This window comes from Sceloporus occidentalis, unplaced genomic scaffold (genome assembly GCF_023333645.1).
Source record: "Sceloporus occidentalis isolate IW3139 unplaced genomic scaffold, rSceOcc1.0.p SCAF_4, whole genome shotgun sequence".
NCBI classification, from domain to species: Eukaryota; Metazoa; Chordata; class Lepidosauria; order Squamata; family Phrynosomatidae; genus Sceloporus; species Sceloporus occidentalis.
This window is the reverse complement of record NW_028316984.1, coordinates 852,807-871,489: the sequence shown is the minus strand read 5'-3', so window position 1 is coordinate 871,489 and position 18,683 is coordinate 852,807. Positions and strand designations below refer to the sequence as shown.

Genomic DNA, 18,683 nt, shown 5'->3' with positions numbered 1-18,683 from the left:
AAGACCCCACCATCTGGCGCAGTTTGCACTCCCCCACAACTGTCCAGTGATGCCACTGGCAATGAGTACTATTAAATCTGTTAGCATCTGTAATTAACACATGCTAGGCATTAGAATCTCTACAAACCCATCTAAACTGCAAGGGCCTTTAAGGTATTAGATAGTACACATTTATAATTGAATGTTATTTTTTAACTCATTTTAAAGATTGTTATTGACAACACCAAGGAGAATGAAGGTGCAAAATATGATTTCAGTTTCATATATCTCCTCGAACGTGTACTGTTTATTTAAGGGTGCTTCCAGTACTGTTAAAATTCTGTCTCCTATTTATTTATTTATTTATTTATTTATTTGGGTATTTATATCCCGCCCTTCAGCCCTAATGGCTCTCAGGGCGGCTTACAATTATTTTTAATCAGACAGTTCCCTGCCCTCAGGCTTACAATCTAAAAGACACGAAACAAAAGGAGAAGGGAATGGTGGAGGGAAAGTGGATGAGGTCCAGTGGTTCTTCTCTCCCTCTGAGGCCTGGACCAAGGCAGATGGACTGGAGGGAGGGCTCTTCCTTCTTCCAGGCTAGTCCTGATGGAGCTGGACCTGCCTGGTGAACTCCCTCTCAGGCCGGCAGATGGCAGTTATGGAGAGTGGAATCTCCTTCCTCTCAGGCTGGTGGATGGCAGTTATGCAGAGTGGAGTCTCCTTCCTCTCAGGCCGGTGGATGGCAGTTATGGGGAGTGGAGTCTCGTTCCTCTCAGGCCGGTGGAAGTAACTAATAATGTAATCTCTTTAAACATTGTCTATTTTATAATGATGGCTTAACACTTCAGAATTAGGAACATTAAAAAAGGATGTAAAATCTGAATGAAATTACTTAATGTTGTGGTGAGTAGATAAAATAGTACCATCAAGCACACATAAAATGTAGGAATATCTAGAATGAAATTAATTATGAGCATCATAGGATACCTCACTGTCCTCACTCCAATGCTTGCCCGTCCTTTTCTTTCTGTTTCTTTCAGCCATGACAATGGCAGCTACCACAGTAACCAAGACTGTAAAAGTTATGACAAGGACCGTTACTGTCTCAGCAATGCACAACTGGGTATCCACAGAAGACAGAGGGAGGCCTCTCAGAATATGGGGCTCTGTGCAGGTCACATTCTGGTAGTCATCCAATATCAGCCTCCTGACACTGTGTAGTTTTGCAAATACTCTTTGAAGGTCACAGTCACAGAACCATGGGTTGTTTGACAGCAAGATGTGAGTTCCAGGACTCTGCAGAGATAATAATGTTTTGAATCTAATATGCTCTATTTTATTGTGGACCAAGTTAAGTATTGTGAGGCTGCTTAAAGAAGTAAAGACACCAGGAGCAATGGTTTTGATGACATTGCGCTCCAAGTTCAAAATTTCCAAGTGTTGCAGCATGGAAAAAATTCCACTGTGTAAGCTGTGAAGATAATTATTCTGAAGAAAAAGCTGTCTCAAACGGCTGAGACTGCGAAAAGCACCAATTTCTATTGAAGATATATTATTATTTTGCAGATTGAGCTTCTGAAGGTTTTCAAAATGCTGGAAGCTCTTGTATCGCAACTCCTGCAGTCTATTATAGGACAAAATGAGTTCAAGGAGAGACATGAGTCCCACTGAAAAACTGTTTCCAAGAAATGAAATTTCATTTCTACAAATATCAAGCTTATGAAGTCTTTCCAAGAAGATGAATGCCCTATCTTCAACTTTATAAATGTAGTTGCCACTCAAGAGAAGAATCTGTAGTTTCCATAAGTGTCTCAGACCTTTCCATGGAACAGAATGCAAGTTGCTATTTGACAGATCCAAGTGTTCTGTCTCAAAGGGGAACATTAAACTGAAACTTACACTGACTCCTGAACAGTTCACAAACATTGACCCATCTTTGCAAAAGCAAATTTTGTGACACGCATGTTGCATATTTGAGTCACCAAGAGAAAGAGGAATCCACAGGCAGAATAAATAATAAAAATACATCTTCTGCTGCCTTCTGTACTTTCTTTTATTCCTGTGGGACAAGACAAAAATGTAATTTGGAAAAAGTAGCACAATGCACATTAAACATTAGTTTCATCTACCTGTAATCAAGTGTCCTTCCACATATATAAATGAATACACCCAACAAACTAGGGAAAAGGGGAACTTTTACAAAGGCTTAGTGGACAAACATTTGATCCTACGGTGTGTTCTAACTAACAGGTGAATTAGCTCACAGATGAATAATGATACCAATTTTATTTTACCATAAATGTTTACTAAAGAAAATACAACAAGCACACTAATCCTTATTATGTATTGGACCAGAAGGCTAATCCTAGTAAGATTTAGGGAGTTATGGCTTATGAAATATTAACATTGAGAATTAAGGAAATATCGGGCTAGGACTTGGGAAGCCATACAGAGGTTTCTTTTGAGTTGTAATGATACTCAAAAGTTAAAGAGAGCATTTTTATTTTATTTCCCACTAGTGGAATGGAAAGGGAATGACATCTAGTTAGTTATGAATATTTTGAAACTCATAGAGGGCACAGGCTCTCTTCACTTACAGCCCCAGTTGTTTATATAACACAACGCACCAAGTTATCTACAAATAGCAGAAAATGCTTAAATCAGCCATTCTGTTGGCAATGGTAACAGTATTTTCATTTCTGCTTCAGTCCTCCATATTGCCTGAACACCAGCTCCGTAGCATTTTCCAGTCCCTCAGGTCTGGTTTTGGGGGTGCACATGGGACTGCTATGGGGAAAGAAGATGGCCTCCCTCTAGGTTCTGGATATTGTCCTGCATTTCCAACACTAGTTGGATTCTTAACCAAAAGGTGATCACAAACATTTAAGCATTTCCTAATAGTCTAGGAACACACAATTCACAGTTTGCAAAGATAAGTTTAAAAATTACTGATCTTATTGCCATGATTTTCACAAAGTTAAAACACAAGTATTTTGGAGAGGCTCTAGATGTGCTCTCATATTTAAAACAGAAACCATATTCCAATTTCTGAGCACCACACTTGTGTTGTAAGTCTTTATGAGTAAACATAATGGGTGGGGGGAGTATGATGAAGTTAAGTTCTGTGGAGCATATACTGTATATACTCATGTATAAGTCTAGAAATTTAGGTCACAAAATGGACCCAAAAACCCTGGGTTGACTTTTCCACGGGTCAATGTAACTAATGTATCTTAACTCTTATTTAAAAGAAGGAACCATCTGGTGAAAAGCAAGAGTATAATATATGAGGCACCAACCCCCTCTACTTTCTCATCCATCCAGTGTTAAGAGTAAGCACAAAGTTATGTCTGCTGGAATTTTGTACCTTCTTTGACATTGTTTTGCTTTGCTTCATCCTTTAGATCCTTTGCAATATGCCCCTAAATTTTACCCTTGACTTATGCACGGGGTCATAGCAAAATCCATAATTTTGGCCCAAAAACTTGCCCTTGACTTATACATGAGGTCAACTTATAGTTGAGTATATACGGTAGTTCTGTGTTACAGAGTGTGCAGCCATTTGTAATGATGGCTTTAAGTCTACAGATTCTCTATTGTTTGGCATTCCAAAACAAGGCTTCCTATGCAGAACATAAGAGAATATTAATAGCACATTCAACAATGGTAACAGCACACACTCCATGTTCCAATAATTATTTTGACCCAAACTGGCTTTTCAACAACTTGCAGAGTTTCTATAAAAATTAATACCAAAAGCATCCTTACTTTGCTGAAGCCTGATTCCCTGCCCAGAATTCTTTTCTCAGATGTCTTTTAAAGTGGCTGATGGAAAAATACAGAGGTGAAAGGGTTGAGTGTCATTGTGCTCAGAAAGACCAGTTGCAATGTGTGTGTCTGCAAAAGCTCATGTAAAGCAGAAGATCTAAGAATTAGAATGGAAAGTGTTAATAATTTAGCCAGCTGCAAGAAGAGATAACAAAATTATGCCTGCCACCTGCTTCTCCTGGTAAATAACTACCATCACTTTGTGAAAGTGTTGAAATCTTAACAAAGGTACAGAGTCATATTAGGGTCAAACCTGCTTAATAAATGAATACACTGGAAGAGGCTAGAACACTAGCTATCTACATATCCACCGCTAAGATATAAATACAGGCACATTGTGTGAAACAAATGATAGGATGATAAAACAAATGTTGGGTTCCATTGTGGGGTAGCAGAATTACACAAACACAGAGAAAGGAAATCAGAGAGAGAGAGAGAGAGAGAGTAGTGCAATATTCACCAAGTTATACAAATTCTATTTTAATTCTTAAAATCTTAGTACTGACCATTCTAGAATGCTTTTATTTTTCTTCCTCAAGTGATTGTAGCTATTTGTCCATTGATGAGTTTTAGGAAGGATGCTTCCAAAATTCTATGAGTACACTTCTTCCAATGCTTATTTATTCTGTAATTCATCAATGAAATTTAACTTCCAGCTTTGTTATTTTCCTTAAAACTGAACTTGCTAACTGCCTGAGTAAAATTGCACAGCTGTGGTCTTAGGGGAGATTTTCAAAATTGTTTCATGCTCTAGTTCCTTTTCTTTTTTTCAGAAGGAAAGTGTAGCTTTTCTCTCTTGCCATCTAGACCTTGTATTGTTTGCTTTTTTTCTTTACACCATTCGCCATAGTTTAAATTTATTTTTGGAAGAAGATTTTCCAAGAATTTGAAAGAGGAAGAAAGTGAGAAATAAAGTAAAGTAGCTGTTAAGGCATGGAAATTAAAACCATTGAGAGAGAGAAAACGGACCAAACAGATTTAGAACGTTGGGTCTCTTCCCTTGATCAAACTGGTGTGAAGTAATAACCCACCAGTTGTGGATTGCTCCTTCAGCCAGCCTGGGAATAACATGACTCAATAATAAATATGACAAGTAACACTAATATTTAGCACTAACATTGGTGTGTGAAGCTAGCTGTCATGGCATGACTCCCATATAGTACAAACACAACAGGAGGGTTTCACAAACAATGCAGGAAAAAATAGAAGTGAGAAACTACCAGTGCATTATACTGTGATATGTCAAAGAAATAAATGTGTCCAAAGAATAAAACCACCACTGTAACATATAAATAATAATAAATTATTTATATACAGTAACTATACTGTAGTAATTCTGAAAATCAATAAATATACATCCAAAGTGCTATAGAGAGCAGTGTATCCCAAACTAAGTTCACATATGTCCTCCGGTCTTTATAGGAGCCATATATCACCTTCTGGTAGATATTATTTTTACAATAATGATATTTAACACATCTGCAGCAAGAAACACCTTAAGATTATATAGCATAGACATACACACACACACACACACACACACACACATATAGCAAATGAGAGTGGTTGATACTTACTGAGACTGATCATTCTCATGAGACTGAAGGAGCAGTCCATTTTTGTTTCTTGCCTGCCAAGGTTGGTCCAAGTGTAATGGACTGTTCCTTAAGTCTCACGGAGAATGTATTGATTTCAGTCATGAAATCTGAAACTTGTTCAGTTTGTATGCAGAAAGTACAGTGGACCCTTCCCTTACATGGGAGATCTGTTCCGGGACCCCCATCATAAAGGTAAAAGCATGTATGCTCATGCCCCATTGAAACACGGGATTGTTTTTCCTCCGTGTGGCTTCCACATAGGCTGGAAGCCACATATGGAATGGGTGCACTGTATCATAAGAATAGCAAGTCAGAAGGAGGAGTGAAGACAGGAGGAAGGAATGTCTATAATCTTACACATGCAGACCATGCCATATTACTAGCGAAAAACGTCATAGACTTGGAAGAATTACTAAAGGTCAAAGATGAAAGTGCAAAGGCAGGTTTAATGCTGAACATAAAAAACCAAAAATAATTATCACAGAAGATATACATAAATTCAACCTAGACAATGAAGAAATTGTTAAAGAGTTAAAGAGTTCCCATAGCTAGGGTCAAACATTGATCAGAATGATGATTACAGCAAAGAAATATGAAGAACAGTAGAAATGGGAAGGGCAGCTATGAAAGAACTAGAGAAGATCCTAAAGAGTAAAGGCATAAAAATGAGCATTAAAGTCAGAATCATTATTCCCCATCATTATGTATGGTTGTGAGAACTGGACAATGAAGAAAACAGATAGGAGAAGAATCAACTCATTTGAGATATGGAGCTAAACAAGAGTGTTGAGGATAACATGGACAGCCAAAAAGACAAATAAATGAGTCCTTGAACAGATCAAACTAGAAAGCCCCCTTGGAAGCCCAGATGATGAAACTGAGGCTATCATATTTTGGTCACATCATGACTCACTTAATAGACTCAATCAGGGCTGTCACAGACATGAATCTATAGGAATTGAGCAGAGCAAGATAGAGGGACTTGGAGATGTCTCATCCATAGGAAATGTCTCATCCGTGATTCAGGGCTGACAAGAGGGCAGTTAACAATGACAACAAATGACATTTTTGGCTGTTTGCTCCTTTTTCATTACCTCCTTTTCCTTTTGTGTCATGGCTGTTAGGATTGTTAAAACTAATTGCAGTGACAGTTGTTATTTTAAAAAAGTGTGTGCAGTTTTTATAAAAATACAGTGGGCCCTTAGTAGCCACTGGAGTTTGGTTCCAGGACTCCCCATCATACCAAAATCTGTGAAGCTCAAGTCCCATTAAATGCAATGGCATTTAATAGGGTCCTTTATATTAATGGTAAGGTCCTTTTGGAATTTATATATTTTTTCAATATTTTCAAGCCATGGATGGTTGAGTCTGTGGGTAAACAATTTGTGGATACAGAGGACTAACTGTATAGGTGTTTTATAAATGAAATATTATTGCCATAGTCCCAGCATGAGCATTAGCAAATTATTTCCAACTCTATGATTCTATTATTTTTATTTTCCCCTGAAAGTCAGATACCTAAATTGCTTCATGGTTGAATGAAGTGAATTTACATTGTAAATATGCACAGCACTTATGGTTACATGTATTTATGTATTCTAAAGTACTTGTAATACATGTGAAAAGGTGGGAGAATGTTTATAAATATAAGGTCAAAACAGAAACCCATAGATGATGGTGATTCACAATATTTAGTACTGAATAATTCTGAATGAAATTGTTAATGAACAGCACTGGGAAAGATGGTAGTCTGTAAACTACATTAAAGAAATTCAGAGTTGGATCAATTTACCTTCCAAGGTTCTTGAAAGAATCCAGTATCCTAAGAAAAACTATTTTTATCTAGGAATTACAGACCACATTCTCTATTGCTGGATACTCTCGTGACTATACTCTGAATCCCAAAGGCATTTCCAGTCAATAATCCCATCTAATTACAAACCTTCCAAACTAATTTAATCTCAAAAGATGAAATGTATATGTGTACAGAGAACAAGAGTGGGATCCTGTAGCCTTTACACCCTTTTGTCATAGTATCCAATAAATGAAACCCATCTGATCACCAGGTAATAATTTAAATCTAATAATCCCTTTCAGCAAAAATGGCGGGTACAAATAAAAAAGTTAACTTACTTTTCCATGCACAATGAACAGTCATCCTCATCACATATTCCATTGAGCTGCAGAAACTGATTCTCTCTGCTAGAAAACAGGCTGCAATTCCTAAACCTTGATTCTAATATCCAGATTAAATTGAAATCTGCTCTCTGTGGGGATTAAAACGATTAACAAGTGCCCCTCAGCAGTGTTTAAAGGTTTCCATCCCAATGGGTAATGTCTTTGCATTAAATATTCATCATCACCATCAGCAAGTGTTTTAGCCAGCTGCAGCGAAGAGTGCTGAGATGGGAAGCATGGCCAGTACACTAGAACTGCAGAAAAGATAGCTTCACTAGTTCATTTCCTCCCCACCCCCCTCTTCCTTTGATATATTTGCTATTTGACGTTTTTAATGTTTTGCCGGTTTTATTGAACCCTTTCCTGTATTGTTATTATTTATATGTATTATGCTATTATTTCTTAGATTGTACACCATGGGCAGGTTTACTCTTATCTATTTTATTGTTTGTATGTACAGCGCTGTGCAAGTCTACAGCGCTGTATAAATAAAGCATAATACTAATACTAATAATAATTCACCTGTTTTTCAGTGATTCTCTAGCTACAATAGTCCCACTGAATAAACTGCTGAATAGTAAGACAACATGTATGTAAATCCCACTGAATCAGTGGGATTAGCAATTGGATTTAGACCTATACAGGAGACGTTTTGGCAGAGACACAGGATAAAAATGCTTGAATAAAGAAATATTAGATCTCAATATTTTTTGTGAGGAGGAACTTCCTTCCCACCTCTTCTAGTTGATGACTGATGAGTCTTTCCTTTTAAAGCAGCCCTTCTCCTGAATATATGGTGTTGAAGCAGAATTATTTCAAGGGATTAAGCACCCTTTAGTCATGCATCTGCATGGCAAGAATGGCTGGTGCATAAACAGTCTGACAAGGAGAAACAAACTTTTTTTATCAAAATTATTTGAGCCATTCACCAATTTTCTACAAAAAATGCTTGCATTCTTGAGAGGTTTGGCAAGATGGAGAAAAATGAGCATTTACAGTTATACACTAAATAAATGACAGTGATAAATGCATTGTAGATGTTCTTATTTGAGGCTCATCTTTGTGAAGATGTTCTTCAGCTAAGCAAGTATCTGTATTTGTACAGTTGCAAATCAACTTTCAAACCTCACTTGTTGAATGATCTTGTTGCTAGTCCAATAGTTAGGTAATTTATGTCAGAATAAAAAACCATATTTACAGTGGAAGAATGATAGGAGGCAAAATCCCATGTGCTGTATGACGGTTCAAAAATTTTGATTTCTTAAAAAAGCCCATTGTGTTTCAGCCTTATCACTAAATGGCCTTCTTCAGGGGAAGTTCTTAAGAAATTTCTGGAGTTGCAGTCTGCTCTTTCTATTGAAGTAGACCTGGCTAATCAGAGGCTCTTGCTTTAGATCAAAATCTAACAATTTTGGTAAGATTCCAAACAGGATGAGCCCTGTACCATATATCTATAAATATCTTCTGGGAAGGAGTTCTAAGCATATGTCCCCATCTCTGAAAAATCCTGTCTCGAAACAATTTTTCATGTTAGACCTACAATGTAAAATCTAGGTATCTTTATACGTTTCTGAGGAGCTCCTTCAGAACATTATTCTTAGTTCTCACTACAGGGTCTAAGAAAATAACTGAAGGTACAATTGCTGTGTTTAGACATCACACCAAACTAGGGTTTAATGATATATGAATAAGTCTAGTATTTCCCTGGGTTTGTGAACTCCCACCTGTGAATGAGGAGAACGAGGAGTTTGTAAGTATTCACTTTTGATTAATCATAGTTTGCGGGTTAGTTTGAGCTATGGTTAGTTTAAACAATCTAGTTTCAGTAACCAGAGGCTGAAGTTGGCTTGTTTGAAAATAGCAACCAGAGTATGCTAGGTTTGTCACAACAAGCTATGGTTAATTACAAGAGTTGGAGAACAGACAGAGGTCAAGCATACAAGGTGATTCTTATGTCTTGCTAAATCATAACTCAACATAATGTCAGAATTCTGCCTCTCTCTCTTTTTTTTTTACAAACTCCTGTGCAGTATGTTGCTGGCACAAGTGTAACAAGATACAAAAAATCCTCAAAATAACAATGCCCCTCCCTTTTGAAAGATACACAAAATTCCAGTAACAATAATAATGAAGAAATAAATACAATTAAAGCAGATTAAAATAAGAATTTAGTTATATACATTTAATAATTCTTTTTGAAATCCAAGAAGCACTGACAGAGGCATGCTGGCACTTAACATTAATAATACAGTGATGCAGATCTGTCAAAACTGTATACTTCCTGGTAATTCAAATATAAAAACTGTGCTCAATTATTTTCACATAGAATACCTAAAACTATAAGCATACTAAAATTTGGAAAACATTTCATATAAACATCTGCAAAAACTATCATGTGCTCCGTCTCTTTTATTCAACTGAACATCAGCTGTACATTCAGGCATGGGACTTGTTGAAGGTATTCATTGGAGAAAAAAGCAGAGATTGAAGTTTTCTTCAGTTCAGATTCAGAATGTGTTCTCAGTCCAGCTAAAGTGCTTCTTTTTGTAGAGACCATCCTACATTCATATAAAGACAAGTTAATTTCATAATTTTACTAACCTTTAATTTTATTAAAGACACAGGACACATGGTAGAATTTTAAAGATCAGTTATATTGTCTTTGACTTAAAAACAGTACAGTTTAAAATGACTTTGTTAAACATGTTAAAGGTCTTCATCTTTAAATTTATCAAACACTCTGACAAATCTATTTTTCTATGTAAAACATCAAACTAAATAAAGCTTGAAGTCAAATAATATGATGCAGAAGGTCATATGTATTTATTTACTATGGTGAACTAAGTGATGTCACAGGCCTGCAAAATTGAGAGTCATAAAAACTTTGCTGGTTTTATAGGAATTTGGCATTCTAAATCCAGAAATGACCTCAGATTTGCTCTATCACATACAGTTTTCTTCCACAACTTTAGAAAAGTAAAAGCAAGTGGGGGGGGGGGGGGCTTGTAATATAGAATGAAATTATTCTGCAAAGAATTATCCTGCAAAGAGTAGTAAAGGGGTTAGTCTTCTAACAGACTTTCAAAACACTTTGTTCATATGAAATACAAAAATCCATTAAAAGCAGTAAAATCAATGTCTGCATTTAATGAAAGCTGAGTAAGAAATAAATTGATAAAAATATTGATTTTTTGAAATAACTATGTATGGTACATTATTATTATTGTTTTAAATTCAGTACCCAAAAAATACATTAAAAATAGCGACAATATTGAAAATTGCAGGCCTGTGTATTATACAGCTCTAAACAGATAGTAGAAAATTTAGGCCTGTTACAGACTGCCAAAATAAAGCTGCTTCAGGTCTCTTTGGAGGTATGCTATTTAAATGATGCATGGGTCCTAAGGGTCCAGAGGTCACGCCAAAGCCACACTCCATTCCTAAGCACTGGAGTGCAGCTTTGGTGCAGCTTCTGGATTCTTAGGCTGCGTGCATCATTTAAACAGCATACCTCCAAAGAGACCCGAAGCAGCTTTATTTTGGCAGTCTGTATCAGGCCTTAGTCTCTATCTCAAGGAAAAAAATTGATGCCTTTAGATACCATGTTTTCTCTCCAAATCCTAGTTGAGAATGAATACTGTGTTTGCTTACTCCTGGTCGGATCATACATCCTGTTTAGGTTTAGATACCCAGCACTTTCCATTCTGCAAGAATAAAATGGTCTGCCTCAAAAACCTAATGGAGTCCCATGAATTCCAGATTTTCCTCTTAATACTGGTAAAGCTCTGGTCACTCTGTGGAAAGTGGGGATTTCTGCATTTATATAATTGTGCTCATGCACCTTCTCCCTTTGGGCACAGTCTAGGGAGCTCATTGAAATATATTGGTGTATGAAGCAAGAATAGAGATAACTAAGATACAGATAGTAGATGACTTGTACCAAGTTTAACGAAACACAGGTTTAAGGTCATTACTGATGCTATTTCACAATGAAGAAAGAATTATTTTCCATGACCTCTTTTTTAGGCCTGTTCAACTGAACTGTTCTAAATGGTTCAGGGCTCACTGTATTTTGGCCAAGGAGAGATGTATGAAACCCCTGGTAGCATCGTGAGACACTCTGAAGATACAAGTTGTTTACAATCGTCATGACTTAGACAAAGCACTGCACAGTTAATGCAGTTTTCCTAGCGTGAGATGTGTTTAAATGGATGGCTTTCAGTGGTTGAAGCCCAAGAATACAGTGCTTTGTCAAGTTCAGTTGACCACCTGTGTGCCTGATGCTTGTCTTTCAGCATGGCATATTATGTCTAATATAGGCGTGGTACAGAGCACCAGGAAGAGGTGGCCAGGAGCTGCTTCTCTTTGCTGTGTAGCCGCGCTGAAGCAACCAAATTGCGTGGCTTGGCTATGCAAAAAAATGGCCCGCTAAAAAGCAGCTCCTTCTTGCGCTGTCGCAAACAGCTGGTGGTGGCACGAGCACATTGCTGCTGTGCAGCTCCATCTGGAGGCTGCGCAGCAGTGATGCCATCGCTACGCATGCCATCTATTTGGCACCGCGCAGTGAGGACATCCTCGTCACATGCGAGGGGCAAGGGTAGTGTGGATGGGGCGCCCCTCACACGTGATGAGGGCGTCCTTTGGGGCCCGTCTGTACCAGGCCATAGATACCCATTTAAATCTGAGAAGTTGTAATTCCTCCTTAAGAGAAAGGTGGTGTCTCTTTTTCACAGAAGGTAGTAGTTAGGCCAGTTCTGAAGAAACCTAACATAAAACCTTAAGATGTAAACCATGACTGGCCAGTAACCAGTATTTTTTGAGCAAAGCATATGAGTGATTCCCAAGCCAACTTCAGACACATTAAACTGATTTTCTAGATTTATTTCAATCCTAGTTTTAAAATGAAAACTGCTTTGGACATGATTTCTGCCAAGAAAAGGAAAAAGGGAGTATGGTCTTGTTGATTCTATTGGATCGGTTGACAGCTACTTAATGATACTATGTTAGAATATTTCAACTCCTTCTCAGATGGTTAATTCCAGAAAGTGCTCAAGAATAACTTTGTCTGCAACTTGGTAGATATAAAACTGTGTCCACAGGGCTCTATTTTACTCTTTATTACGTTCAGGTGTATCTTACAGATGGTATTTACTTGGGGACTGATTCAGAACACCCACCTATTGGACTTGATGAAACAGAGCCTTCAATAGAATGGTTACCCTTCAGCCCTCAACTTTAAATCTTCCATACTACAGAAATAAAGCAATGTAACATCACTTAAACTGCCATGACTCTATACTGTGGAATCCGGGGATCTGTTGTTTGGTGAGGCACCAGACCTCTCTGACAGACCTCACAAAACTATAAATCCCAGGATTCCACAGGATGGAGCCATGACAGTTAAAGTGGTGACAAACTGCTTTATTTCTGCAGTGTGGAAGATTTAAAGTTGAGGGCTGAGGGGTAACCATTCTATTGAAGGCTCTGTTTCATCAAGTCCATGAAAGGCAATAGGTGGGTGTTCTGAATCAGTCCCCAAGTAAATACCAATAAATAAAGGTTAAATCTAGAAAAAATGGAGGTATTGTTAGCATATGGTTCATCTGCACTGTAGAATGGTTTAGTCTGCTCTTGAAGAGGATGCACTCCTCCAAACGAACCAGTTCATATACTTGGTTTGCTCCTGGACCCAATAATGTTACTGGAGGTGTTAGCTTTTTACTCTGGAGGGAAGGCACAGTCTAGCAGCTGTGGCATCCCACTGGAGTAAAAACGGGCGCCTGCAGACTGCTGTTTTTGGGCAGTCTGTACTGCGCCATAATTCACAATTATCTCTGGGCACAAGAGCGATCAAAGTAATTAGTAGAGCCTCATAACAGTTCTATATACAGTCCGCCCTTTGTATCCACGAACTTGCCATCTGTGGATTCCAGCATCTGCGGACGTCAAGCCCACTTGGGGGGTGGTGGTGACAGAGGTGGAAGAGGAGGTGGAGGGAAGCAGCGGGGGGAAGAGGTGAAGGAAGAGGAGGCAGCCTTCTGCCACCCACCATGGTAAGGGCAACTATGCTGGTTTGGGGGTGGGCAGAGCGGCGAAGTGCCATTGTCCCCTATGATGGCATGGCTGCATGGCCGCACTATCATTGAGGACAATAGGACTTCAGCATCCATGGATTTTGGTATCTGCGGAGGATCCAGAACAGATCCCCCATGGATACTGAGGGTCAACTGTATTCAGGTGGCTGCTATTACATTCAGCCACATAGATTAACTAGTCAACACCAAGCCTTTGTACAATCCGGCAGATAGCAGCCTGACTATACATTCCCTAGCCTCCTCCATAGCTAGGAAAGTTGCGTCTGATTTCCTGTCCTTCACTGTATCTTTAAGACACAGATATATGAACAAAGTCACTTCAGACTTCATCCTGAGGTTCTGCAAACATGGTTGAGGGTGGTATAGAAGCTTCTGTGGTGCTCTTACTTGTAGCTTGTGAAATCAAGCTACAATGATATGAGAAGGAAAGCATTCTCTGCTGTAAATTCCACCTGCATCCATTAATTATTGAATAAACCTTCTTGTTCAGCCCTGATTTTGTATCATCATGATTGTTATTGGATCCTGATCTGTGACATGCAGTAATCATTTATATTTGGAAGTTGGGAAAAATACTGAATAAAAAGATTTGTTTATTTGTTCCAGATCACTATTTCTAGCTAATAATCTAGTTTCTTTACAGCTCATATGTGCTAAAAGAATTTCTAATTATCAGATTATTTTAAAGGTAAAATGTCAATATAATATAAGGATCAACTTCCAGGAAATCAGGAAAACTACAAGAAATTTATTGTTGTGAGTTATTTATATTTATATTTCAACAGAAACCATAGATGAGGTGTCCAGCGACTCTGTTGATGAAGTTATTCTGGATCAGCTGCAATCTGCGAGTACTGATGACGTGGACAAGCTCCTTGGTAGGGTGAGGAAAACAACCTGCCCTCTCGACCCTTGCCCATCATGGCTGGCTGTCCGGGGGGGGGGGGGATGCACTGAGGAAGTTCCTTATGGATATCATCAATGCATCCTTCAGGGAAGGACATATTCCATCTTGTTTGAAGAAAGCGGCTGTTAGGCCACTTCTGAAAAAACCTTCCCTTGACCCCCTGGATATGAATAATTACAGGACAGTCTCTTTACTACCAATTTTGAGCAAGGTGATCAAGAGGGCGGTTGCTCTTCAACTCCAAGCTGTTTTGGATGAAACCGATTATCTAGACCCATTTTAAACTGGCTTCAGGACAGGCTTTGGGGTTGAGACTGCCATGGTTGCCTTGACCGACGATCTGCGTCTGCGCATCGACAGGGGCAGTGTGATCCTGTTGGTGCTCTTAGACCTCTCAGTGGTTTTTGACATGATAGATCATGGCATCCTCTTGGACCGCCTGAGGGGGTTAGGTATCGGAAGCATTGCATTGCAGTGGTTCCGGTCCTTCCTCTCAGGCAGATCCCAGAGGCTGCTGCTCGGGAACTGCTGTTCCAGTAAAAGGGAGCTCACCTATGGGGTTCCACAGGGTGCTATACTGTCACCGATGTTATTCAACATCTATATGAAGCCGCTGGGTGAGATTATCAGGAGTTATGGAGCTGGGTGTTATCAGTACACTGATGACACCCAAATCTATTTCTCCGTGTCTCGTTCGTCGGTCTCGAATTCTAATGGCATCTCCTCTCTCAATGAATGTCTCCAAGCAGTAATGGGCTGGATGAGGGAAAACAGATTGAAACTGAATCCGGACAAGACAGAGGTGCTCACGATAGCGGCCCTGAAACCAAGAATTGTGTTGCAAGCTCCAGTCCTGGATGGGGTCACACTCTCCTCTAGTGACTGTGTTCGCAGTCTGGGGGTGCTCCTTGACTCGTCTCTCCTGATGACAAATCAAGTGAATGCGACGGTCAGGAGCGCCTGTTATCAGCTTCGGCTGATACGTCAACTGCGCCCTTTTCTGGAAGTAAGGGATCTCGAGACTGTTGTACACGCACTGGTAACCTCACGTCTAGATTTCTGTAATGCGCTCTACATGGGGCTACCCTTGTGCTTGATTCGGAAACTGCAATTAGTGGAGAACATGGTGGCCAGAGTAGTGTCAGGAACATCTAGGAGGGACCATATTACTCTGGTATTAAAGTCCCTCCACTGGCTGCCTATTAGTTTCCGGGCCCAGTACAAGGTGTTGGTTATCACCTTTAAAGCCCTAAATGGCTTGGGTCCAAACTATCTTCAGGGACCGCCTCCTCCCATATAATCCTCCCCACACACTCCAGTCCTCTGGGAGGAATTTGCTGCAGCCTCAAAGATCTAGGCTTTTGGCTACCTCCCAGAAGGCTTTTTCTGTTGTCGTCCCCAGATTATAGAACGACCTGCCGGACGAGATCCGTCAACTGACATCTTTAGACAGCTTTAAAAAGGCTGTCAAGATGGATCTCTTCCGGCAAGCCTTTCCGGGATAGATAACCCCGGCCTCAGGAACTCTCTTCTCATGAGAGTCCCTAAGGTCCTCTCTGGAAATTTGAGTGGATCTCTTCTTATCCTCCCTGGAAATGCCACCGTAGTTTATTGTTTTGTTTTGTTTTACTTGTTTTGTTTTGTTCTGGTTTGTTTTTGTCTTGTAATGTGTATGTGTTAATGTTGTTTAATCTGTTCGTTTTAATTATAATTGGTTTAATAATTTTTTAAGGGGGAGGGAATTTTGATGTATAATGTATTGTATTTTATTGCTGTTAGCTGCCCCGACTGACCTCAAAGGGGCGGGATATAAATAAATTATTATTATTATTATTATTATTATTATTATTATTATTATACTAGTTTAGGTATGTTCTTTATTTTTTGTATGTATTTTATGTTTATTAGTTTGTATGTATAATATGTTATGTATTATATGTGTTTCTTTTAAAAAAATAAAAAATAAATACAGTTGGCCCTTTCCTTATGTGGGGGATCCATTCCGGACCCCACCACGTAAAGGAAATACCGTGTAAAATCAAGCCCCATTAGAAACAATGGGGCTCGTTCCCACGGCGTGCACCTGCCGTGCTGCGGGGTGCGCGCCATGTGCGCGTGCCCCATTGTTTCTTCCGGGGCACAGGAGATGCCTTTCCGGTAGGCCTCCCAGTGTAATCTGGAAGTCGCGTATAGCACGCTCATGTATGATACAGGCGCACTGTACATGCACATATGCAATGAAATATATATTCTGAAGTAAACCCTCTAAATTCCATGTTGTTTCTTTGTTCTGTAAGCCAAATCCACACAGAATCAGTTTTAGTTATTAGAGGTTTTTTTTCTTTTTTTCCTTTGACAACATTTCAAGCAATTCATTTGTTTTTCTTTGACAAGCCACCAACTAGTGAAGGAAGGAAAGCTAGAGACATCTTGCTTTCATGTATAGGGCATGATTTAAGAACAAAATGCTTGCCTTGAAATTCACCCTATCTTACCTGGCATAAGAATTCCTAGTCTCTGTTGAATGGCCTCCAGATGAGCAATGTATTCAGTTAATGACTTCTCAGGATCTTTAGATGAAGCTTGGGAAGTAGAGTTAGTGAACCTGTTTGACATAAAAAATTAAAATCTTCTTACCTAATACATAAAACATTTAGCTATGTATAGTGACGCAAGCATAAAGGAAAAACTGTGTTTCCTTTAACTATCTCCTTTACTAGGGAAGAGGAAGAATAGCCTGTTCTCCTTGCTAGCTGTCCTGGACCTTCAGCTGCCTCTCCGGAAGCAGCTGTGCTCCTGTTCCTCCCCTTCCTGGGCTTTCAGCTGCCTCCAGAGAAGCAGCTGAAGGCCTGTGAAGGTGTGGGAAATAGGTCCTGGCCCTGGTGCTGGACAACACCCAGTGCCTGAAGGCCTTTTCGTTTGGGGAGTCAGTCCCTAAAAGGTTTGCCATCACTGGCCTAGATGCTTCCCTCCAAGCTTGTACAATATAGTTCTATGAACTACTGCTGTAATCTAAAGCACTTCTCAAAAGTGAAGAAAACATAAGGCCCAATATATCAGAGGCAAGAAAGGAAAGCTATTACTTTCAACTGCTATCACTTAAAAACCCAAGGTAAAATGTGGCATGGCATAGTGGTTTCAGTGTTGGATTATGACGCTGGAGACCACGTTTCGATTATCAGCTTGGCCATGAAACTCATTGAGTGACCTTGGGCAAGTCACATACTCTCAGCCTCAGGGGAAGGTAATGGCAAAACTTCTCAGAATAAACCTTGCCAAGAAAACCCCATGATAGGTTTGCTGTAGTGTCGCCATAAGTCAGAAATAATTTGAAGACACACAAAAACAGCAACAAAAAGTGACTGCAGTGAGACTTCAAATCTATCCAGTCAGGCTAACAATCCAGTCAGTCAATCCCTATCAGCCATAAAAAAACATAAAACCATCTGGAAACTATCTAGAAACCAAGTACATTGTTAATAAAAACTGACTTTTGTACGAACTAATATCTGTAGAAATACTTGGTTAAAATCTTATTAGTTGACTCAAGCTAAAAAGCAAGAAGTGCAACAATTATTAGAAAAGGAAGTACAGATTTTACAAGGTCTTTATAGCATACGTTCACAGAGGTGACACAAAAATGATTGGTGTAGACAAACACAAAGAAGTACAGTGGGCCCTCCTTATACGTGGATTTGCCATGCACGGATTTAAGCATAGGCGCATGGCAAATCCAGGGAAATTCTCCCCAATGGCACCTCCTCGCCCTCGCTGCTCTTAAAGGGCCAGAGGCAGCCTGAGAGGCCTCTTGGCTCCAAGCTGTCCCTGGCGCTTTAAGGGCAGCGAGGAGGAGGAGGATGAAGCCAGGCCTCATCCTCCTCCTCCCCGCCGCAGAAGAAGGGCCAGGGGCAGCCTGGGAGGCCTCTTGGCTTCCAAGCTGCCCTTGGCCCTTTAAGAGCAGCGGGGGCAAGGAGGACGAGGCTTGCCCTCATCCTCCTTGCCCCCGCCGCTGCGGAAGAAGGGCCGGGGGCAGCACGAGCAGCACCCGACCCTTCTTCCGCGGTGGAGGTGGCGGCACGGCGTCGGAACAGGTAA

General features: G+C 39.7%; 2 protein-coding genes across 6 annotated transcripts in view; both read right to left on the bottom strand.

Annotated features, from left to right (window-relative positions):
• Positions 1–333: 333 nt before the first annotated feature.
• LOC149313389 (uncharacterized) lies at positions 334–8,072 on the bottom strand. Its single transcript, XM_089523190.1, has 3 exons — positions 7,542–8,072; positions 3,751–3,907; positions 334–2,041 (listed from the first exon to the last, which is right to left on the bottom strand). The coding sequence occupies exon 3, from the start codon at positions 2,008–2,010 to the stop codon at positions 946–948; it is 1,065 nt and encodes a 354-aa protein (XP_089379316.1). The 5' UTR covers positions 2,011–2,041; positions 3,751–3,907; positions 7,542–8,072; the 3' UTR covers positions 334–945.
• A 544-nt stretch (positions 8,073–8,616) lies between these two features.
• The window catches only part of PCNT (pericentrin), a 128,469-nt gene continuing 118,402 nt past the window's right edge, over positions 8,617–18,683 (bottom strand). For all 5 annotated transcript variants that reach the window (XM_089519021.1, XM_089519024.1, XM_089519023.1 and 2 more), the window contains 2 exons: positions 17,084–17,193; positions 8,617–10,144 (listed from right to left, as the gene is read on the bottom strand). In XM_089519021.1, the coding sequence (XP_089375147.1) occupies positions 10,116–10,144; positions 17,084–17,193 (139 nt within the window). In that variant the 3' untranslated portion in view covers positions 8,617–10,115. The remainder of the gene's footprint in view (positions 10,145–17,083; positions 17,194–18,683) is intronic.

What these genes read in the sequence shown, in the direction of transcription:
- LOC149313389 (XM_089523190.1), bottom strand. Translation starts at nt 2,010, where the DNA reads ATGTATTTTTATTATTTATTCTGCCTGTGGATTCCTCTTTCTCTTGGT.